This window comes from Vulpes vulpes, chromosome 9 (genome assembly GCF_048418805.1).
Source record: "Vulpes vulpes isolate BD-2025 chromosome 9, VulVul3, whole genome shotgun sequence".
Lineage (NCBI taxonomy): Eukaryota > Metazoa > Chordata > Mammalia > Carnivora > Canidae > Vulpes > Vulpes vulpes.
The window spans coordinates 56,495,042-56,519,068 of record NC_132788.1 but is presented as its reverse complement, the minus strand read 5'-3'; the positions used below and the strand labels follow the sequence as shown (position 1 = coordinate 56,519,068).

At 52.4% G+C, this 24,027-nt stretch overlaps 1 protein-coding gene across 17 annotated transcripts in view; it reads left to right on the top strand.

Moving 5' to 3' along the window:
* Nucleotides 1-24,027, top strand: part of IQSEC1 (IQ motif and Sec7 domain ArfGEF 1) — a 376,147-nt gene that overhangs the window by 294,969 nt on the left and 57,151 nt on the right. The window contains exon 1 of one of the 17 annotated variants that reach the window (XM_072720189.1): nt 11,452-11,703. The exons of 14 other annotated variants lie outside the window; for them this stretch is intronic. In XM_072720189.1, coding sequence (XP_072576290.1) covers nt 11,639-11,703 — 65 coding nt within the window. In that variant the 5' untranslated portion in view covers nt 11,452-11,638. Of the gene's footprint in view, nt 1-11,451; nt 11,704-14,450; nt 14,607-24,027 lie in introns of those variants that run through there. 2 more of the 17 variants (XM_072720198.1, XM_072720186.1) reach the window with 2 other exon arrangements.

The window sequence follows — 24,027 nt, the reverse complement described above, 5'->3', positions numbered from 1 at the left end:
ATGCAGGTGATGCTCCCTGGTGGCCTGACCTTCTCTCTTCACAGGGCAAGAGGTACACAGTGGGATGGCGGCTGAGTCTTGCTCCCAAGAGTATAGGAAGACAGCCTTGACCTCCCCTCCACCTGCTACTGCCCGCCTGGTCCCTCCCCAGCCTCAGGTGGCAGTGAAGTCACTACATGCTTAAGGATATTTCTTGCTGAAAGAAGTATATTCTCAGATCCCTGTTACCCACTAAGCAGGTGGAAGTGTGAAACCCCGGCCGTGTGAAATGATTCCAGGTGAGCCCCAGACTCAGCATTCGGTGACAAGGACCTAAATCACATGGGGCCCAGAGGGTTGTGATTCTCCCCTCAGTGCTTTCAGCCTTTCCAATTACTTTAAGACCAAAATGTTGGTCGGTGCTGATATGTCTTTAGCACCTCTTTAGCACTCAAAAAAAGGCTTAACGGTATCTTATTTCTATAGGCATTATATAGTCACATGGTTCAACAGTTAAAGATATAAATATATACCCAAAGGTAACCACTGTCCAGAGATGTATTATGCATATGTCAGTATGTGTGTGTGTTTACTCCTCCCCCTTCCCTTTTTACCCAAATATAGCATTCATCACTTGACTTGTTTCACCTAGCAATGTATCTTACATCTCATTCCTTATCAGGATGTAAAAAGCATCCTTCTGTTTTATGGCTGCATTCTATATAACATGGATTCTCTGTGCTTGCTAATCTGTGTGTTAAACCCAGAGCAGGCCTCTAGCACAGGCCTTCTGATAATACAGGATCCAAGCAGGATTTTTTTTTTTTTTAGGATTTTATTTATTCACTTAATAGAGAACACACAAGCAGGGGGAGCAGCAGAGGGAGGGGGAGAAGCAGGCTCCCCGCTGAGCAGGGACCCTGATGTGGGGCTCGATCCCAAGACCTTGGGATCATGACTTGAGCCAAAGGCAGGCCCTTCACCGACTGAGCCACCCAGGCGCCCTCCCTCCCAAAGCAGGATTTCATAACAGTGTTTTAGTTTGGGTGATTTGTTTTTATGGGAAAATTTAATTTATTCTCAATGAGACTTTATTATGATGAAGATTACTATTAGTGGAGAAGACATAGTTTCCCTGACAGAAAGAACAGTGTTAAGTAATTGGCACACATGTGCTATGTGGTCACTGGGAAGACCAACCTGAGGATAAATCCCGCCAGCAGAATTCTACCCCCTTCATCCTCTGGCCGATTCCCCACACTTCACACTCCATACATATGCTGAACCACGATTACATATTCCCAAGCTCATCAAGCCTTTGCCTATGCTGTTCCCTATACTTGGAGTGCCCTTCTCTTACTGGGCCACCCCGTGAATCTCCATTCATGCCACAGATCCCAAGATAGGTGTCACCTCCTCCAGGAAGCCTTCCTTCAATGGCCGTCCAGCCCCAGCTCATGGTCCAGACCCTAGGCAGGTGGCTCCCATACTGCCCTGATTGCCCTGGCCAGCTGCAAGATTTCCAAACCATGGCAGGCATCAGAACCACCCAGAGTGTGGGAATTTGCATTTGCAATGATACCCACCCGTGACCGTGACTGTTGCTGTCCCTGGGACCACCCTTTGAGAACCACTGGTGGAGAAGAAAGAACACAGGCTGAGTGTCAGCATGGGTAGCTGCTAACCCCAGCTCCATCATGTAGAAGTTGTGCATCTTTGGACAAATTACTTAGACTCTCTGGGCTTCAGGGCCTCCCTGATAAAATGGGATGCAGACCCATGTCGTAGCGCTGCTGTCAGGATTACATGAACTCGTGTGGGAACAGGGCTGGCACCGGTGGTTGGTTTTTTTGTTTTGTTTTGTTTTAAGATTTTATTTATTTATTCATGAGAGACAGAGAGAGAGAGAGAGGCAGAGACACAGGCAGAGGGAGAGGGAGAGAAGCAGGCTCCATACAGGGAGCCTGACGTGGGACTCGATCCCGGATCTCCAGGATCACACCCCAGGCTGGAGGTGGCGCCAAACTGCTGGGCCACCCGGGCTGCCCTGGCACTGGTGGTTGTGATTTGCCTGCATTCCCCTTACCCATCAGCTTCTGAAGGCAGGGCCCACATCCCTTTGCTTCTGCATCCTCTGAGATACCCCAGCCAGTGCCCAGCACGTAATGGGTGGTAGTAAATGTTGGGGACAGTTGTGGAACACTCGGGAATGCACATGGTCTCATTTAACAGGTTTGTTCAAACAGTGAATCATACATCACATATATCCCGTGTCCATTAATTCGGAATCAACAGAGTCAAGTCAAGCTGGTTGCCGTCTTCCTCCCACTGGGATAAGAGAAGAGAAGGTGTTGTTTAAATCAGTAACATAAAAAAAGTAAATTAAATAAATCAATAACATAAAGAAGATTGTGGAGGGCAATTTTTAACCCACTTAAGAGAGGCCGTTGTTATAGGAGTGGCATCCGTTTGCAAAACAGGTGTCCCTGGCACTTGTTATAAATGAACGTATCTATTCATTAAGGGAGAGGGCCGCTGGGGCCTTGGCTTGGCACCCCTTCGGTAGCTGTTCTGTGGTGTGAACACACTGCTCAAGAGTAAGCAAGCTACTTCCCCAGTGGCCCCCTGGAATGCCACTCGTCTGAATTAGTGGGGACCAGATGGGATGTTCCGTAACAGAACGAGGCCTTGCAGATTTCCGTATTTCTTTCTCAGTTCCCTCACTTTACCTCACTTTACCGTCCCTTTAAGATAGATGGGCCCCAGCTGAAGCAAAGCTACTGGGAAAGAAACCCAAATATGTCAAGGATGGTCATTTGCTTTGCCAAAGGGATGCATCTTTTTGATAAAATCTTTAGCTGCTGGCTCCTTTTAAGTACGGGGCACACACAGTGGGGGTGAAAATTGGTGTTCTCGAAAGATGGTTTCCCCCAGCCCTTCCATAACCTATCTATGGTGTGAGTAGGGGCAGGGCATTGGCTCAAGTCAAATAAGACAAGGGTGAGAGGGGCGCCTGGGTGGCTCAATGGTTGAGCATCTGCCTTCGGCTCAGGTCATGATCCTGGGGTCTTAGGATGGAGTCCCATATTGGGCTCCCCGCAGAGAGTCTGTTTCTCCCTCTGCCTGTGTGTGTGTGTGTATGTGTGTGTGTGTGTGTCTCTCATGAATAAATTTTAAAAATCTTTAAAAAAAAATTAAAAGACAAGGGGAGTCAGAGGGGGGCCTGCTGTTCCCTTCTGGCTCACAGGTCTTGCCCCATCTGGATGCGTGGTTGTCCCTGAATGAGAATGGCTCAGGTTCGACATGACTCACTCATTTATTGAGCATGTACTGTAGACCATACTGGGGGATGCAGTGGTAAACAAAGCCCCCCCTTCACAGAGCTTCATTGCAGTGGAGGAGACAGATGGTAAATGAGTACACAAGCACTTAAGCAAGATAAGTACAGGCCGTGAGACTTGGAAGGGGATGTGCTTTACCTGGGAGTGTCCCAGAAGGCCCCTCAGAGGAGGTGACAGCAAGTGGGCCACAATCCATTGGAAACTGCATGTGCTGGGGGGTCTGGCTCTTTCCCAGACAGTAGGCCTGGGGGTGAGGCTTGGAACCGCAGAACTCGATTTGTCCCTGGTCGCCAGCTAGTTCAAGGGACCCTCTGAGTGTGAGCTCACCGCCCCCCGGGGTGGGGGGGCTTGTTGCCGGAAGAAGGGAGAGGCCCAAGCCAGGGCCTGGTGCTGGGTATCTCACTAAGGTCTTTACAACAACCTCAGTGATATGAGTTGTTATTCATTCCCATTTTACAGAGAAGGAGACTGAGACTCAGAATGGCGATGCCCAAGATCACACTGCCAATAAGGGGACTGAGCTAGGAGTCTGACTCCATGACCAATGTGGGCAGCGGGCGGGGTGGGGTTGGAGCTGGATTTGCTTTTATTATTTCTATTTTATCAGTAGAGAAGGGAAACAGTCTTCTGCAGGGGACTTCTTGGAACTGGACTTTGAAGACCAAAGGGAACAGTGTTATAAACATAGACTTAGGAATCAGACAGCTCTGGGTTCCAATCCTCACTTACTGGCTATTTGCCTTTAAATTTCTTAGCCTTTCTGAGCCTCAGTTTCTTTTTCTGGATGATCGGATGAGGATATAATAGTGGTATGTTCCTGAGAAGGCTTAAGTGAATGCTACATGTAAAGCATTTAGCACAGAGCCTGCATTCAGTTAGCACTTTGTGTAGCGGGGAGACAGGGTAGGTCTGGCTTCATGGTTTCATTCATGGCCTGGGGGCCAAATGGACCTGGGCTCAACTCCCTATCATCCAGGCTCTAGGTATGTGGCCTCAAGTAAGTTACTTGACCTCTCCGAGCCACAGTATATCTGTAAAAGGAAGGTTGTTGAGAATTAAATGCAACCTCTTCTGTAAAGCGGCTGATCCAGAGTATGTGCCCTTGAGGGGTGACCGTGGCTGTCTAGAGAGGTAACAGCCTCCAAACTTAAGGAAGAGGCGATAGAGGCAGGGAGGTGGGAAAGGAGGCTCAGGAAGACCTATCTACTTGTCCGAGATAGCAAGATCGAACATCGGATATGGGGGAGCTAGGATATGACACCAATAGATGCCCCACGCTGTGAGCATGCCCGCCCTGTCAGGGCAATGGTGGAGCAGAGAGAGGGACTCTAAGTTCCGAAGGCCTCCCGGGTGCCCTGCCCTGACAAGGCCATTGCAAGTGTTCTTGCCAAGCCCCACACCACTCCTGCAAGGAAGGTTTACAGGTGAACACATTGAGGCCCCAGGAAGCTGAGTGACTCACCCAAGGGCACACAGGGCGGGGCGTGGAGGGGCGCTGGGATGTGTGTCCAGGCCCCTGGCCACAGGGCTGCCTCTTCTACTTGGGGGAGATAGGGTCTCTGTCTCAGGTATAGACGCGCACAGAAGGTCAGACCTAAGGATCTGGCGGTGGCTTTCTTGTGCTACCAGCCAGGGAAAGGGGGGTTGACTTTGAGGGGTGAAGTGGGGTCACTTTTGATTGTATCCTAGGGCCGCCTGATGGGGAGTGTGATGCACTGTGTGATTTCAAGGGCAAGTGGGTCAGGGAGGGCGGGGGGAGTCAGGGAAGAGCCTTTCACTGATTGAAAGTAGCAGCTCAGATATTTGGTTCCAAATGTCTTCCTGATGTCGTCATGCCTCTTGGATCCTGCAAGAAGACCGGCAAATGGCCATTTCCCATCCACTTGAATAGATACCCATAACTCAAGTAGTGGCACTTAGAGGTCACAGGTCTGTTCTCCACCGGGCCTGCCCCCTAAGCCCCAGGGTGAGCAGCTCAGCTTACCTGGCTGGGCCCAGCAGAGGGACCAGGATGTGTTGGAGGGTGCCCACAAATGGTCCAGATTGAGGAGGGATTGCCATAAGCACCTTCTGATCCATGGCTACGACCACCACCTTCCTTCATTTTTACAACAAACTATCATCCACTATGTGGCAGGGATTGCAAGTGGACACTGGGGACCTAGAAACATGGGGTGCTCTGGGGATCCAGGCTGGGAGGGCTTCTTGGAGGAGGTGATCATTCCTGACCATTTTGTTGACATTGTCAGTCACTGAGGACCTGTCATGTGCTAGGCTTTTCAGAGCTCCTATAGAGCCACCTTGTGTTGGTAAGGGGTTTTGTTTCTCCTTGCATCTGACCCTGTGTCCTGACTATGTGGTTCTGTTACTGCAAACCCTCCCTCGGGATCCTTCCCATGCCCTCACAGCCTGTTTAATCCTCTTGTCAACTCTTGGCACAGTAGCAACTACATCTAATTTTTATTGTTCATTTAAAGACCACAGGAAAATAGCCTCCTTACACCTCAGACCACAATGGTTCCCTGACCCCGTGGTTTGCTTTGTCAGAGCAGTAGGAAAGGAGCTGCGGAAAGGAAGTCAGATGACTAGTTCTTGGCGGTGCCCCAGATTTCCCAGATTTGGGAAAGCGCTCCCCTCTGTGGGCCTCAGGCTCCTCACCCAATGGGCAGGCGGCACTGGGTCATGGTGACTCCTTCCAGCCCTAAAGTTTAGGATATGCTGACATTAAAGCCACTTTGATCTCACTCTCATGGTCTAGGTCTTGGCCAACACAAGTACCACTGAGTTTTCACAGTTGGGACTCAACTCTGCAGATGGCTAGTCACACGGAGCAGTGGCAGTGTCTGAGCCCCGCCACCAGGAGAGTGGATAGAGAGACATTGTCCCCACCTTTGAGGTGTCCACAGTCCAGTTGAGGGTTTCCCTTCTCACCTGGGGACAGAGCCCTGGAAGGGGCTTCAAAGAGAAGGTGACATTTGGGCTGAGTCTTAAAGGTTGAGTAGGAGGTTCCCTAGCAGATGAAGAAAGTAGCCCAAGAAGCAGGCACAAGCAAAGGGACTGGGGCAGAAAAGTGCACAGTGCATTCTGGGAGGAGCTATATCATAGGGATGGGAGCTGAGAGTGAGGTTGGAAAGGGTCAGGGACTGAATGACAACCAAAGTAGTACCTGAGCAGGGAAATGGCCATAGAGTCAAGTTCACAGTAAACAAACCTACACCACCTCTGGGCCACCCCCAGCCTCCCAAAGTAAGTGATCCCAAGGTCATTTACTTTACTTTGTTTAGTACAATTAGAGAAGTCTGTGATTTGCAAGCAGATTATGTGAAAAAATAGTTGAAATTTTAAAAGTAACTTGGCACTTAAGAGCAGCTTGATTTAGCCGGAAAAATTTCTCTTTGGGGGGACTGACTGGCTTCTCTGAGAGATCACTCTATACAAGTCTGCATTCTGCACAGCTGTCTCTGGTTTTTCACAGCATCCAACACTCACATGAGGAAGTTGTATCCCGTAGGGAACCAACACCTCACCCACATCCAGGCTGTATGCTGGCCTGTATGTACTGTGGCCTGGGAGGCAGGATGCGTGGGCCAGTGTCTCACCGTTTCTAGTACACACCCCAGGGCACATCCCTTTGTCACTCTGGGCCTCAGTTTCCCTGTCTGTAAAATGAGGGCTTGGACTATAGGGATGATCACAGAGCTCCCTCCTATGTCCAGCATCCTGGCCATGCTGTAGGGCTGGTTGTTCAGTGTTATGAAGAGTGACAGATAAACGATCAACAGGCACTGAGGGGAGAGCCAAATGGGCTCCAGTTGATTTTCACGGCTGTCAGTAAGACACAGCCTACTCAAAGGAAAAGGAACCCAGAGTGCCCCGAGAGGTGGCTTAAGTACCGTCTGGAATTTGGGGCCTTTGGGGACTGGCTCTGGGGGGCCTTGGAGTCTCTTACAAGATGCTAGAAGACCTCTGGTCCCGTGGGTTGCCATGATTTTATTGATTTCTTTATTGCACTGGCTTTGTTGTTGTTTTCTTAAGGTAACAGTCATTTAAAATTTTGAAAATTATAAAAGGGCATACAGTGAAAAGTCCTTTCTCCTTCCCAGCCGTGTCCCAATAAGACTTCAGGTTTAGAGGACAGAGGCCCATCTCCAGGAATCTCTGGAAACCCCACTTTCCCTTCCCAGAGGCAGCCATTGACATGTGTTTCTTGGATCTTCTTTAGGAAATAGTCTATGATCATATGATGCTCAGTAAGTGCACTAGTGTTCTCTATGTTTTATTGTAAATATGTATCACAATTATCAGACTTTTGATCACAGTGTCACATCTCAGATAATTTTCTGTAAGTTATGAATGGTGCTGCCGCCATCTTGTTAACATAGGACACCACTGATGGGTGTGCCGTCGTTTACTTAACCAGTCCCCGCCGAAGGACATTGTATGCCTCCTCCTCCTTGTTGTGCTGTTACAAACAACTAATATCCTTGGACCTAAGTATTTGCATACATGGACCAAGAGCTCCATAAGAGTCATTCCTAGCAGTGGGTTGTCCCATCATGTGGCCATCTTGTCTGAAGGTCACCTGGCCTAGACCTGTAGTTCTAATCGCCACCTTCCCCCAATGACGTTTGAATTCTGCTCTTCCAGGTCTTGTCCACAGTGGGCCTGTGCCAGGGCGCTGGAGGTCTGGCTGAACAGGCAGGGTAGCTGCTGCCAACATGAAACTCCTCAGAGGAGCGTGATTTATTTTAGGCTAGATGAACTTTTCTATGAAGGGCTAGATATAAATATTTTAGGCTTTGTAAGCCATCTATCTCCATTGTAACTATTCAGCTTTGTTGTTGCAGCACAAAAGTATCTGTAGATGACACGTAAGTGAATGAGTGTGACTCTGTTCCAATAAAACTTAGTTTTAAAAAAGCAGGCAGTGGGCCAGATTTGACTCTCAGGCCAGATTTATTCAACTGCTGAGCACCTCTGTGTCCCAGGCACCATAGGAAGTGTGGGGGATGCTGTGTAGAAGGTTGCAGGCCTAACTCTGCCTTGGCAATAGCAGTACAGCTCCTTGGTGGGATGAGAGAGCAGGTGCAGAATAAACCCAAGAGTGTGTAAGAGGAGTTTCTGACTTGGACTAGAGGCTGGTCAGGGGTGACTTTCTGAGAAAGTTTAAGTTGAAAGCTTAAGTCCAAAGTCTTAGCCATGAGCCAGGCACAACAGGACATTGGGGCTTTGGAAGTTTTGTATTGCTGGAGGTGTGGCATGTGTGGAGGGGGCACGATGAGTGGCAAGGGCTGGAGAGGTAAATGTCAGTCAGGGCACATAGGCCTGGAGGCCAGCTGTGTGGAGGGGCTGGCCTTCATCCTGATGGCTCTAGGAGAAGACCTATGAACGTCGGCCTTGGTGGGTGAGGCAGGGTTCATACACATCTGGTGGAAGACAGGAGGCTATCAGAAACGAGAGTGGGGATGAAGTTGGGTTATGACATGTGAAACAGGCCAAGCCAAGCAACTCAGGACTGAAAACCAGGACACACGGTGGAACTAAACATTTCCATGTCTTTCTCAAATCCCATACACCTATATGCGGGCTCCTACTCATCTGTCAAGTCCCAGCCCAAAAGTCCCTTCATCTTTGGAACCTCTTAGGGTACAGAGTCACAGGCTTCTTCCTGAAGATCATCATAACATCATGCTGAGGGACACTGGTCACATCGGTGTCTCCCATGGAGGCCTCAGGCGATGGCTCGGAGTGAGCACTAATGAATGCTTGCAAATTAAACAGCAAATTGAATTCTCCAGGGCAGACGTAGTCCACGAGCCGCACTTTACAGTTGGCAAAACTGAGACTCAGGAGGCTCAGCAATCTGCCCAAATGGAACATGTAAGAATTCTGCTCTGTTTAGTCATTTAAGCAGAAAAATTGGCTTCTCTGTCTCTCCAGGCGGGAACTTTTTTGTTCGCCTCACGACTCCCTAAATTATTAATCTGCGAGGCAGTTAACTGAGCAGAAGCAAGAGGCACACTTTGAGGAGATAAAACAAAACAACAGAATTAAGAGGCGTTGGGTTTCCAGGGACTCCATCCTCTGGTATTCCAAACGCTAACAGGGAAATTCAACCCCCTTCTTCTAAATCCTCGCCAGAACAATGTCGCCAAGACCATCCTGGCAGGCGGCTAAGCTGCGGGCCTGGACAAGTGCCTGGAATTCTTGGAGAATCCAGGTCGTGAGGCTGTCGGCGGGAGTGTGTGTCTGGAGTGCTCCAGCAGCTGGGCTGGGGGAACTCTCTTGGCTCCATTTATTGCAGCCTATTTTTAGAGGGCTGTTCAAGCCGGGGTGGACAATTTCAACCCGATCCCCTCCTACTCCCGCCCCCCTTCCAACCAGAATGCAGGTCATGGTAGCATAGCCCTCTGAGCAGTGTGTGTCAGAAGTCTTCTTCTGGAACTCTTGTGTGGAGGAGCTTTTGTCCATCCTCCTGATTCTTGCCTTCCTAGTGAGTATGAGGTGCTATCTCATTGTAGTTTTGATGTGCATTTCCCAGCTGACGAGTGATGATCTGCATCTTCTCATGCATTTATTGGCTGTTCATATATCTTCTCTGGAGAAGTGTCTGTTCAGATCCTTTGCCCACCTTTTTAATTGGGTTATTTGCCTTTTTGTTGTTGAGTTGGAAGAGTTCTTTACATAGCATGGATTGTAGACCCTTATCAGATATGTGATTTGCAAATATTTTCTCCTATTCTGAGTCTTTATTTATTTTTAATGTAGCAAAGACAACGTCAGAAGCAAAGAGGAGAAATGTGGAGATGAGCAGTGAAGGGGCAGTGGATTCCTGCTAGCTCGTTGCCTGGGAACCCTGGTGCACTAAACTGGATCTAGGGACAGCCTCTTCCTGTGCTGCAAGCTGGACGAGCCCAGCCCTCTTCCTTCACCATCCCCCACCCAACCCCAGTTTCCATCTGGGAAAGCACTCTTCTTTAGGCTCTTTGCACCACCCCCTCCAAATGAAAGACTCGAAAAGGCACAAGACAATGTCCCTGCATTAGTGGTTTCCTACTTCTTCCTGACTCCTGCAGATGTGCCAGCTGCCTGGCCCTCCAGGAGATGGACCTGTAGGTGGGGCAGGTGGGGTTTTGATTGTGTCTATGTCCGCTTGATGTCTTCCAAACACATCTGGGCATTCCACAAGTGTGGGTGCTGGGCTCTGTGCCTGCCTTCATGAAGCCCAAGGACAGATAGCAAATAAATATGCAGATTGAAAACAGCAAGCTGTGATCGCTTATAGTAGAAAGAGATGAGCAGCCTAGAAGAGGAGAAGGTGAAGGAAAACCTCTTAAAAGTTAACCCAGTTAGGGTGAGCCTCAGTTTCCTCCTCTGGAAAATGGAGCCACTAATAGCTCCACCTATATCACAATGTTGTCTGGAGGACCAGATGTGGGTAAAGAGTTCTAATAGTGAATCAGGACTACTGTAAGCCAGCCATGGGGGTCTGAAAGTTGGCTCTGGGTGAAGGAAGGACAGGGGGTTGGGTGGGCTTAGGGAAAAAGGAGCTGCTTTCCTCACATCCTCACCCAAAAGTCTCCAAATGGGTGTCCCCACCCTCAGGATGAAACCAGTTTTTCCCCTGGGGCAGGAGCATCAGAGCCCCCGAGCCACACCATCCTGGGAGCAGAGGCCTCATTTTATAAACTGAGGCCAAAGTCGGGATTGGCAAATATTGGGACCACCAGCGCAGTAGGCTACAGTTGGCTGGAGTGGGGTTTGTATTTGCCGTGCTTACACGTTGGGGAGGAAGACAGGTATATCTGGGGACTCTGTTTTGGAGGGAAGCCCTCCCAGGAAAGAGTCTGGCGGGCAGGTACCTGGGATGCTGCATCCGGAGAAGCTCCCCACTCGGCTCTCCCGGCCCCGGCCCCGGCCCCGGCCCCGCCCCCGCGGGCAGCCCCGCCCCGTCTGGGCCCCGCCCCCGCGGGCAGCCCCGCCCCCGCGCTTCCCCACGAGGCTCCGCGCGGCCCCGCCCGCCGGGCGCAGTCCGGCCCCGCCCCGGCCCCGCCCCCGGCCCCGCCCCCTCCCGGGCCACATTCCTCCGGCCCGGCCTCGCTCTGCGCCAGGCGGGCGCGCGGGCGGCGGCGGCGGGGGGGGCCTGACGGTCCTGGGCCCGGACCGAGGGCCGGAGCAGCGGGAGCCGGCGGGCACTCGGCCGGGACACCCGAGGTGGTCGCGTGTCTCCCCGGGGCCCGCCGCCCGCGGGAGTCGGCAGCGCCTGGCGGGGCCTGGGTCCCGGGCGCCGGGCCCCGTCAGCTCCCGCCGCGGCCGCCATGTGGTGCCTGCACTGCAACTCGGAGCGGACCCAGTCCCTGCTGGAGCTGGAGCTTGACAGCGGGTAAGGGCCGGGTGGGGACGAGGCCGGTGGGGGGGGGGGGCGGTCCCCAGGGCTCGGGCGAGAGGGCCTCGAGGAGGGGCAGGGCGGGGTGCCCGGGGTCTCCGCCGTCGCACTTGCGAGCAGCCTGTTGTGGGTTCGTGGGAGAGCGGGCGCCCTGTGGTCCTGCGGGGGTTTGTTGAAGCCTGCGGGGCTGTGAGCCTGAGTGCGCCAGAGAGGCCGCGAGGACGGGTGTGCCGGGGTGCGTGAGACTGTCAGGATGTGTGTGAGCGTGTGTGCAAGACGGTGGAGTGTGGCTGTAACTGTGTGTGCAACCAGACCCGGGACCTGAGTGTGCGTGAGGAAGAGAGATGCTGTCGGGACAGGCGAGCGTGTGTGTATGTGCATGCTCACTCCAGAGCTCATGTGTGACTGAGCCTCCGCGGGAGGCACTGCTGGGACTGGGTATCCGGTCCCAGGCTGGTGCCCGTGGACTGGAGTTGGTGAGTTGCACTGTGGCCGCCGGCCTCTGCTTGCGTCTGATGGCAGGCGGGCTCAGGCTGCCAGTCTTCCTGTGGGCCTAGTTATGCGAGCCCCTAGGCCTGTATCCAGGCTTACATGTCGGCTCTGTCAGGGAGACCCTGGGCAAGTGTGTGTGGGGACCAGGGATTGGTTCCAGGGCTGTGCACAGGTGGTCCAGGTGTGGTTGGGGGGAGGGGGGTCACCCAGGAGTGCGCCGGGGATCCTGGAGCCTGAGGAGGCTGAGATCTGTGTGGCTGCTGCTGTTGCGTTGAGTGCCGCTGTGAGGGGTCTGCTGGTGGGATGGGGTGTGTGTGGGTGTGTTTGTGTGGGCCTGGTGTGGTCAGGGATGGAGTCTTCAGTGGGGGGAATGAACTCGTGTCCCAGAGACCAACCCTTTTCTGCTTTGGGGCCTGTGGGTAGCTGCCTGAGTGTCCAAGGACCCGTATTTATGGACAGAGAGGGAGAGGGAGAGAGTGTGTATGTGCTGGGAATATCGATTTCCTTGCTCCGCTCGCCAGCACAGCTGCCCCCCCGATCTGTCTGCAGGCCCCTTGGAGGAGCCAGGCTGTGGGGCAGATAGGATTTGTTGACAAGCTGACTTGGCTTGTGTCAGGGCCCCCTGAGGGTTGGGGGGAAGCCCACCTGCAGCCGTTTGATCTCTGAGTTCAAAAATTCTGCAGCGTGTGTCTGGCAGTTGCACTGAGAACACACATCTGTTCCCTTCTGCCCCCTCCTCGCCCCAGGGGTCTGGGACTCCGGGCCTGCGGCTCCGTGTGTGGTTGTGGGGGTGTGGTTCCCAAGAACCCATCGCTTCTTGTGTCTGGGGTGGAGGCTGGGCAAAGCTGCAGCTGCGGAGCCAGCTGTCTGGATTCAGTGGCATCAGTCCGAGAATGGGGGTCACGATATTCATATTGCACACATGCTACTGTCTTAGGCAGCTCTCTCACCCAGTATCGTATTTGCATTCCTGTCCTTGTGGTTCGGCATCCCCGTGTCGCAGGAGAGCAAACTGAGGTTGAGTGTAAAGTCTGGTCAGCACCAAAGCTCTGTGGTTTACGGAGTACCTGCTGTGAGCATTCCCTCTCTGGGCACTGGGGTCATAGCAGTGAGCAAAACTCAGAGTGTTTATCCTCCTGGGGCTGGCACGCCCTGCAGGCTACATCTCTTCCCCCACTCCCAGCTGAGAGGTTTCCCTGGTGCCCCTCCATTAGGACCTCTCCAGTATCACCCTTCCACCTGGGATGTCCATAAGTCATCACTTTCACATATTTCTCAGTCCTGCATCCCTTCTTATTGGAAGTCCTTCTTTGTATCCCATCTAAATCTTCTAGCGGCAGGGAACCCTGCTTGAGTCCTTTTGTTGTCGGGGTTGGTGATAAACAGCTGCTCCCCCAGTCTCAGAGCACAGACCAAGTGTCCTAGAGATCCAGAAGCCCCGCTCCGGCACAGGCCAAAGTTCATCCTTCAGCCTCAGAGCAGGTGGATTACGTTTGCTCCAGAGTGCCTGGTGTGCAGCTCCGAAGGAAGTGGGTTGGGGGGCAGAGACTCACCCAGCTCCTGGGCCCTGGAAGCTTAGCCAGCAGCTCCTTGAGCAGGCTAGCTTGCCTTCCACCCAGACTCCTTCCAGCTGGCCCTCTCTCCTTCTCTAAACCCAGGAAGGATCCAGCATGCTCCAAAGATCTCAGGAGACCCCCAGTCTGTAACAGGTGCAGGACAGCCCCTCCAGGCACAGCCATGGCACCTAGTATTGGCAGCACCTTGATGCTTTGCTGTTGGAGACTCACAACAGCCCGGGGCTCTCCCTACCCTCCCGTTCTAAACGGGCATGTAAAGATAGGGAGTCCAGTGACCTGACCAGGATCTTACAAGGGGAGCTTGGAGTAGAACCCAGATGTTCTGCTGGAGGGCCTCTGGAGGGCCCCTGCCAGCCCTGCCAGGATTTTCAGGCTTTCACTCAAGGAAGTCGGACTATGAACTAGCTGTGCTAATATTTACACAGCTTCAGTTCAAAAACATGGACAGGACTGACAGCTGCACAGTCAAACAGTGTGATGACTGGGCAAATAGGTGTTTCGGGAAGGGATTGAGTAGGGCTGCCCAGGCTCTGGGAGCTCTGGATATATGCGTGTGAGCACACCGGTATTATTTGGCCGGACTCTGCAACGAGGGATCTTGGTTTGCCAGAATTGTGAGGCTAGAGGAGCTCAGAGCATCAGCAGAGAAGGACTCAGGGAGGCAAACAGACTTCATTTCAAATCCCAGCTCAGCTTTGTGACATTATGCAAGTTACTACCTCCCTCTGAGCCTCGTTTCCCCCTGCATGGAAGTGAATGGTACCCTGCTTCACAGAGATGCTTGAGGATGTATGTGTCTGACAGCCTCCGGTCCCAGCTGCGATTGTCCAGGTCAGCACTCTGCTCTTCCCACCGCCAGTGACCCATGAGATTTTCTTCCTTCCCCTTTTGTAAATTTCCTCTGAATTGTGATGACGCAGGGAATGTCTGCCCAGTGGGCTTGCAGCAGGCCAGGGACCAGGGCCTAGGGAGAGCTCCACAGAGGTGGCCCAGGTCCCCTGTGAAGTGTGTGTGTTTGTGTGATGGGGGAGGATGCTCAGACACCGGTGAATGTGATTCATCATTTGTCCTCAAAAGCAAATCATCATGACTTTAAAGGCCATTAAGGCTCTTGAAGAATTAATTGGTATAGCCTTAGAGAATCTGACTGCCCCCACTGCTCGAGCCACTGCCGAGGAGCAATGGACAGTGATTATGGTGGAAAACATGGCATGGTGCCACCTGGACCTGCCACTCTGCTGGCTGCTGTGGCTGTACCCCTAGATGAGCAAGTGCCCCTGTAAGCCCTGGCCTGTGTGCTCCATTGCCGGCCCCGCACAATGCCTGGCCATGTGGTAGGCACAGCCAGGCATCAGTGAGTGAATGCGCCCATGAATGCATGCATGCTCTCCTGGGCTCGGGGGTGCTTTGTCCTCAGGGGAGATGTGTATGACCCAAAGGGCACCCGCTGTTCCACTTTCCTGTGTTCCTTTACTCACTAGATACTAAGCACCTGCTTTGTGCCAGGCCCTGGGCTAGATATAGAGAAACCAAGATTAATATTGTAAAACCGTGTATCACAGAACCCAGATAGGCCTTGGGGTCGCACAAAACCAACTCCACCTCTTCCCGGCTATATGGCTTTGGTGATATGGCCTCCCCTGTCTGAGCCTTGATTTTTCTCATCCATGAAATGGGGCCAAGAAATACCTCCCTGGAGGGCATATGCAGCTTTCTCCCGTGACTCACACCTATTAGATGCCCAACACATGGTAGCCGGTAACACCAGCATTATCGTCACCTCTTCTCTTGAGAAGTGACTAATTAAAGTGGTTCCTCATGGTTTTCTTTTTGCTGGTTTCTGGAGCTACATGGTTTTTTGGGAAATCTCTGTCCTGGAGGAGCCAAGGCATGGTCCTAGCTGCTCTGACTTGAATATCCCTTTACGCTTTATTTGATTGTAGGTGTGGCTTCCCTGCTTCTTGATGGAAAGGGTCATTCTTTCCATTTTACTTCCTTGCTTTGCGCCTTCCTAACATGGTGACAGTTTAATATGAAACGAAGGTCCAGATGTAGAACCATAGCAAGAGTCCCCTCCTTGTTTGTCTGGATGGGGAAACTATGACCACATTTGTTTTTTCCTCTTTGTTCAAAGGTCAGTGTAATAATAGTGATTGCAGTGGTTGCCATTCAGCTCTGTGCAAAGTACTTAATTCTCAAAGCAATCTGTGAGTAAGGGCTTCTGTCTTCATTTGGGGAACAGTTGGGGGGAAGCTTATGTGACTTGCCTAGGGTCTCTGGCCATTAAGTCTTGGAGCTAAAGGTTGAACTCAGTGGTCTGCCTTCTTCATAGCCAGGCTGTGCTTCCTCTGGGATTAAATAATCTTGAGCAAAATCTGTCACCATCGTAAATGGAGCCTTTTGTGTCTTTCCCAAGCCATGGAACAGGTATCTGGTATCTCTTGGTATCAGCATCTCCAAAATGTTGCCAAACGTCCAAGACTCGGGCTGCTTTAAGGACCACCCTCTGGGCTCTCCTGGTGTCTTGCCAGACCCCAAAGACCCCCAAGAGCTGCTAACCCAAACACTCTGGCTGGACTTGGAGACAGTTCCCTTTGGTCCAGAGCACTTTGCATATTCTGAGGGTAGTACACTTGCCCAAGGCCAGCCTTGGCATTGAACAGGGTCCTGGGGACCAAAACCACCTCTCCCTGGACTCTCTGCAGGACCAGTGCAAATACCACCAGCATCCACATGGGGAAGGAAACTCAAGGCCAGGGCCTTTCACGTCATGAGGGGACACACATGAGTATGGGCTGCTGAACTTGCTCCCACAAGAGAGAGAAGAACGTTAGTGTGCTGGAAAATTTGGAAGAGTCCCCAGCGAGGAGGCAGCCTCCTCATCCAGGTTCCCCAAAATGGCCTCTTTGCCTATGCCAGTCCAGGTCTGTCCACCAACAGGAATGCTTTCTCTCCAGTGACCGTTTTAAAAGACAGAAGCAAATGGTGTTTGCTTTTCTATTTCTGGCTGAGAGGCTGGGCTAGGTGGTGCAAGAATTAAATGCATTAGTACACGTGAGACATTTAAAATGGTGCCTTACTGTATTATAGTAAGTTCTCAATAAATGTTAATTATAATCACTGTAGTTATTACTGTTCATTCTGATTATTCCTCAGCCTGGAAGGGTCTCTCCCTCCAGAGGCCTGGGCAGAGCTGGCTCTGATTTGCTGTTGGCACTCAGCCTCCCTAGAAGCCCTGGCATTGTCACTCCTCCCACCCCCTTTCTGGGCCTCAGTTCCCCATCTGTGATGGGGGCAAGCTTCTTGATGCTTATGGTCATTTGCTGAGGGAGGCCGTTTGACCCAGGGTTAGAGAGGCAACAGACTCTGTGGCCAGCCTGGCCTGCCCATAGCCCTAACCTCAGCTCAGCTTCTCACACTCTCTGTGACCTCGGGCATATTTCTTGGACTTTCTGTGCTTCAGTTTCCCCATTTGTAAACTGTGGGTGACAGTAGGAGCTCCTGGAGTTGTTATTAATCCACATAAAATGCTTAAAGGGCACACAGTTACGACCTGAGAGTTGGTAGCTTTTAGCTGTGACATCAGGGCTGCCAAGTTGAACTGTGCTAAAACAGGACCATGGTGCTTGTTCAGGGGAGATGTGTTGCTAGACAGGAATGCATCGTCTCTCCTTGGCCACAGATGAGACTAGGGGTAAGAGTGAGAAGGAAGAAGAAAGGCGGTAACTGATGGGAGCCATGCGAGGATAGAGTGCTACTCATGTGCCGGTGGTGGTGCCTGGGAGGGAGACCGGTCGTAGCCTTGGCAACAAGTGACTAAAGCCCGTAATCTTGTGTGTGTGCTTGTGGCCCACTAAGAGAGGATGATCCAAAGTGTTTTTGGAAATCACTTTGCCCATGGATTGGAAAAATTGCAAAGTAAGGGGATTTAGCTCTCAGCCAGAGTGAAGACTTCTAAGGATGGGCAAATGGCCTGCTGTCTGTAGGTGATGGTGAGGCCCCCTGGGGACACTGCAGGAGTGGGGACATTGTGGCTGATGGCCCAGCCCTGGGGGCCCGAGACGGGGCAGAGTGGCAATGCCTCTGGAGTTCTTGGCTCTGTTCTCAGCTTGGCCTCTCCTGAGCTCTGGTACTTGGGCAGCTCTGGCATCCTGGTCCTACCAGGGGCTGCTTCTGGTGCCTGATGGGGCTGAGAGCTCCAGCGCCTGGCCTCAGGACCCTCATTGCGCAGTCCGGCCACCAGGCAGAGAGGCAGCTGGCTGTAGTGGAAAGACGGTGGCATCTGGGCCAGAGAAACTCAACCTGAGCCCAGTCCTGCCTTCTCTGAATGAGCAGCCTGGGCGAAGTGGCCACCAGTGACAGAGCCTTCTCTGTCGAGTGGGGATCGTGGAGAGAGAGGCGGTTGTGGGTAGCATACACAACAGGTGCCTCATGCTGGCAGAAGAGGGGAAAAGGGTTTAGCTGGCTTTGGGCAAAGCCACAACTGCTTTTGAGGAGTCCAGAGTAAGCACAGGTTTGATGCTGGAGCTGGAGCTGGAGCAGGCTACAGAACAAAGATGACGATATCAGACATGTGGGTGGCCTCTGAATTTTACACACACTTACCTTATTTGAACCTCCCCCAGAGACTTAGGACGTGGCTGGTATTATTCCCACTTTACAAACAAGGAGACTGAGGTAAAAATGAAAATAACGTCCGAGCTTTGCAGAAAGTTGATTGGGTGTTCTAGTTAATCTACCTTTCCTCCTCCCTGACACTGCTGAGGGGTAGGCTTGGGCCTTAGAACGGAAGGGGAAGTAGAGGCAGAAAAGTGGAGGAGTGTGAGAAAAGCTGCAGGACCCCACCGGGCCCCAGAGGTGCACTGTCGTTCGGCAGAACGGATGGAGGACCCTTGAAAGCCCTGCCAGTGGACCTTGAGCCCTGGCAGGCGTATTTGCCAGCCCCTGGAGGTCATCTGGGATGCTTCTCCACAGAGATGACGAGAAAGAAAGGTCTAGAACAGGGCCGGGCCTGTAAGTAAATGTCATAATGCCAATTATCCCTATGGTTCTTATTAAGTGGTAGTGACTACAGTTGTCATTCCTGCTGTGACTTCCCTGTGTAGGCCCTGGACGGACCGCGAAGTGCACTTAGTCCCGTGTGGCAGGGGGGTTGGAGAGGAAGCGTTTGGGGAAGCGGCTCTTTCCTCTGCTCTTACCAGAGGAGGAAGAGGAGGGGGAGGTGCAGCCATGCAAACTCCAATTCTCTGTTCCTTTGGGGCCACTGACTTTCCTAAGAGCCATAATTTAAATGAGCAGGGACTGAGATTTGGGTTTTGTTTTCCTACCTAGTTTAAAAAAAAAAAAAAAAGGCCAAATGACCCGGGAAGGCTTTGATGTGGATAACAGATTCTTAGCACTATTTTGAACTTTTCGTTATGGAATCTTTTAAACATAGACAGAAGTAGAGAGAATGGTATGATGACATTCACCACCACCCCACCCTGCCATGGGCAATTGTATTTCATTGCCCCACGATTACTTCAAAGCACATACCAGATATTTTGATGTTTTTAGTTAGGGACCCGTCATGTGGAGATAGAGGTGTCCAGTTGCCGGGGTGGGTTCCTGGGACAGAACCGTAGCGTTCCTTAAACAGCTGTTGGCTGTGTTGGCCCAACTGAGGAAGCTGGAGCTGGTCTGGTTTCCAAGCCTTGAAGACCAAACGATGCCCACTCCACCCAGGGAAGTGTCTGCAGGTGGCCAGGGAAGGCCAGGCCTGTGCATCCCCATCAGACAGGGCTTTCCTGGGGGAAGGGCTCACATCAGGTCAGGAGTGCTCAAGGTGCTTGCCTTCTTCATGCCTTGACTCCCTGGCAGGACTGGTGTTCTCTGCTGAGTGTCCCCACAGGCCCTCCTCTGCTCTCATTGCCCCTTGCCTGGTGGTATAGTCAGGCAGTGGCACCTGCCTTTGCCCCAAGGCAGGTTGGCTCCTCACCTCGCTTGGCCTCTGGATGTACTCTGAGTGTTCTTCTCTTGGCTTAAGAGACCAGGCCCCCCAACATTCCTCCCACCGCTGGGTCAGCACTGGGGTTCCCTAGGACTCTGCCAAGGCACTCTTTCCTTCCCTCCATGCAGTCTCTTCCATCCTACAGCTTCTAGTGGTGCTGCTTTTAGGGCCTGGCACATAACAGGTGCTCAGTAAATTTTAGTTACAATAGCTATATTAGTCACTCTAATACCCTAATATATTCTTAGGAATATATTACTATGCCTCGTGTCTTACACAGTGCTTGGCACACAGAGGGCCCTCAACCAAATTTAGATGAAAAACAGGCGGTGGGCCTGAGTCCCACCCGAGTCCTGCTCTGAGCAGTGACCACGCCCAGTCTGCTCACCCCTCGCCTTCCTCAGGTACGGATACTGGGGTTTGGGTCAAATGGTTCAGTGCCTGCTGTCTGAACAAAGGGTACCCTTTAAGGCTTCTTCCCTTCCCACTGTTGCATGCTCACAGCCATCTAGCCCCTCCTTTAGTCCCCAGGGCCCCCACGCACTGTGGGGGGGGGGCAACAGTCCTATATTGTGATAGTAACAACAGCTCCCCCAAGCACTTCTGGGTGGCAGGCCCCAGGCTGAAGATGCATATCTGTGTTATCATTTGACTGCGAGGTAGACAATACCCCCATTTTTGGGCTGTGAAACGGAAGCACAGAGAGGCCAAGTGGCTTACCCAAGGTCACACAGCCTCTCTCCACCACATGCCAGACAGGCAGTCTACAGAGGAGGGCTGTGTGCCCAAGCTGCAGGTGCCAGAGGTTGATAGGGCTGGCGGTCCCTACTCTGGGCCTTCATCCTTCCCCCAGGCCCTTTCTGCAGGCCTGCTCTGGCACGGTGTGCAGAGAGTAGACGATCAGGTGAAGGCGGCAGTGCTGCAGGTCCAGGTCTGGAGAGCGCAAAGGAGTGGGGTGGGCAGATGGGGTGGGTGGGCTTTCCCTGCAGAGGGCAGAGCATGTGGAAGGTGGATGCAGGGGGTGAATTGCTTGGCCCCGTGCCTCAGTCAACCTGACCTCCTCACCTTGTGTGGGTGTTGTGTGGGCCTCCAGAAGTTACCACCCCCTCTGTGTGTCAGCTTCTCCATCTGTGGAATGGGGAGAGGATCCCGCATCTGTCTCACATGCTTTGGTTATCTGGGACACCAAGAGTGAACCCTAATGTAAACTCTGGACTTGGGGTGATGCTGTGTCAGCATAAGTCTGTGGATTAACAAACGCACTGTGGTGTTGAGATTTGGAGAAGTTATAGGTGCAGAGGGAGCAGGGCACAGACAATATGCTAAATCTCTACTTTCCCCTTGGTTTTCCTGGGAACCTAAAACTGCTTTACAAAAAAACAATTTGTTTTAAAAAGTTGTTATAGGATCCTGGGAGTTCGTTCTGGGTGAAGTGCTCAGGGCATCTGTTGTCGTTACAGTATTCTTTGCACCATCATCAGTGCATTCAGTAACTCATTCATTCACTTCATACATGGTTTTTAACTCCTGAGGACACAGACACTAGAATGTGCCCCGCTGCTGGGGTGAGCTCACAGTTGGGCAGAAGTCCTGTGGGCTCTTGTGGGCTCTGCTCCCTCTGCCACGGGGTACCGGATGTCTCAAGGAAGGGAGCAGTGCGAGAGAGCCAGTGCAGCGCAGACTGCCACCAGCCAGGAGTCACAGCACCATCCAGTTGCAGCATGGGAGTGGATGGGGTCAACAGGATGGACAGCAGGCTGGGAGGTGGGCAGGGAGCCTGTGGGTGGGGAGCGTCGGCGCCATGCTCAGAGGTTTGGACCGCGACAAAGATTTGATGCCATAAAAGACTCAAACAATTTGCATTTTAGAAAGTGCTTTCTGGCAGTTGAAGATGAGTGAGTGCAGGGGGCCCCTCCTTGAAGTGCGGGTCTGGGGTGGGACTTGGAGAGCTGGGCCCAGGGTTATCTCAGGCCCCGAGAGGCCTGCACGCCTGACCCTGGCCAGCAGGGTGGCCGGGAGGCAATGAGACCGGCACGACGGGCATCTTCCTCCTCTCTGCCCACACTCTGTCCCAGAGCCAGCCTCCCCAGCCTGTGCCTCCCGCCCGGCACTCCTGGGGTGTCCCTGGGGCCCAGCCCAGCCCTGTCTGCTGGAGCCTGCCACAGAGAACTGCTTTATTTGAGTCCATTTTGCGCGTATGGAAATAACTAGAGGCCTCTGTATTTAATTTGGCTCAGCCAGGAAGATTTTTGGCTGTGTGTGTGTGTGTGTGTGTGTGTTCTGAAAAATGTTTCCAAGTGAGCCCCAGGGTGGAAGCTCTGGTCGTCTTTATGCAGTCAAAACCACCAAGGACTGCCCTGGCTTAGCTGGGGGTGAGGGTCTGGCAGAGAGTGGGCTATAGGTAATGGCAAAAAAACAAAAACAAAACAAAAACAAAAAAACAGAAAGGGAAGAGGGTGATGCTATACACAGATGAGATCATGGTCAGGGAAGCTGTTTTGTAAACTTTGTTGCTTGAGGCCAAGTAAACAATGGGTAGGATGAGGGGAAGGGGCTCCTGAAAGTAGATCCACAAGAGACATTTCTGGTTTCCCAAGCAGGAAGTGCCTAGTCTCATGTTGGGCTACAGAACAACCCATCCTGAGCCCCTCTCTTTGGCCTCAGCAATCTCAGCAAAGTCTCTCCATTGAGCCCTTCTCTGATCCATAGTGTGTGGTCCACAGTAGAGACGGCCCCACGCATCTACACAGGGGTTTGCAGTTGACAAAGTGTGTCCCCTCCCCCACTTGAGTCCCACATTTCTGTTGTGCAAGTGGGGCAGGAATGACACCCACTGCAAAGATGAGAGCCGGAATCCGAGAGAGGTGAGGTCACTTGCCCCAGGTCACTCAGCCCAGAAGTGGGGACCTGGTCTTTTTGTTTGTTTGGTTGGTTTTTGGGGGGGACCTAATCTTGACCTGGTCTCAACCTGGTCTGATCTCCACCCAGAGCTTCCCTCACTCCCTTGGGGGCTTCTGGAGCCACAGGGGCATTGCTCCAAGTACAGAGACGGGCAGAGGGGGCTGCCGAGGGTGGGCAGGGCTGGGCTTCCAACCCCAGGAGACCACCTATGAGTCCAATTTGAGAATCAACACCAAGTATCAGATTCAGATTCTATCTTGACCGTATGGAACTGAGGAATGAGGACACCTGGGAAATCGGAGCTTGGTGGCTGCGATGGCTGTGTGCTTTTGGATCATGACCATTGCAGTGGCATTACTGCTGTTGGGTCTTGTAAAAGTGAAACAGAGGACGCCGCAGAGCGGAAGGCCTTGGTGTTCCCACTAGTTATTCAAAGCTGTGGGAAGTCTTGGATCCTGCCCCTCGGGACTTGGTGTTCTAAATCAGGTTTCTTGGGAATGATTGAGCTCAGAGCTGCGGATCCGACTGCCGCTCTTTGCAAAGGGGCCTTGGTGAGTATCGCAAGCAAGTGCAAATGCCTTTGACAGGCAGGAAGTGCAGGAAGACGACATATGGGGGAGTGTGCAGGCAATGGGGAGTGTAAGGACTGGGGCAGTGAAAGAGCCTGTGCCATCCAGGTGTGGCTATTCCCAGCTCTGTCATCCGGCCCATTATGGCCAGATCCTCAACTGTGCCTGTCCCCAAGAGAAGTCGAAAAGTCTGGATTTTCATTATTAAAAACAAAAACAAAAAACTCTAGATGTTAACTCTTGGTGAGTTGTTGCAATTTGGTGGGGGAAGGGGTTTGTTTGTTTTTTTAAATACTCCTTGGGCCTGGGGCTGCTGATCTGGAGCTCTGCACTGAGACCTTGTGAGCCCCTTGCACAGAGGCCCTCTGTCTTCCAGATAGCTCTATGAAGTCTACGGTGTCCAAATGAAGAGTGGTAGTGTGGGTACCGGGCCTCCCACCCAGTTGTCAGGGACAAGGCCCAAAGTCCCAGATGGGTGGGCCCCACCCCTGCCTTGGTCCTGGCCCGGATAGCACTGGCAAGAATAAAGGCCTTTTTCATGGTCTATCTGTGGGTTTGACTGCAGGACTGGCTTTCCTCTTGGTTTGGGCCTACCCTGGTTTGGTGCTCCAATCCCCAGAGATAGGGTAAGATCCCAGACAGCTTGAGGACATCTCTGGGACTAATGGTGATGCCACTATGAGCAGCCCTTCACCAAGCAGAGGCCCTGGCGGGCCTGATGGCAGGATGCTCAGGCCCCTGCCCTCATGCAGAACTTCATGGCTCCCCTCTGCCAGCTGGCATTCAGCCTAAG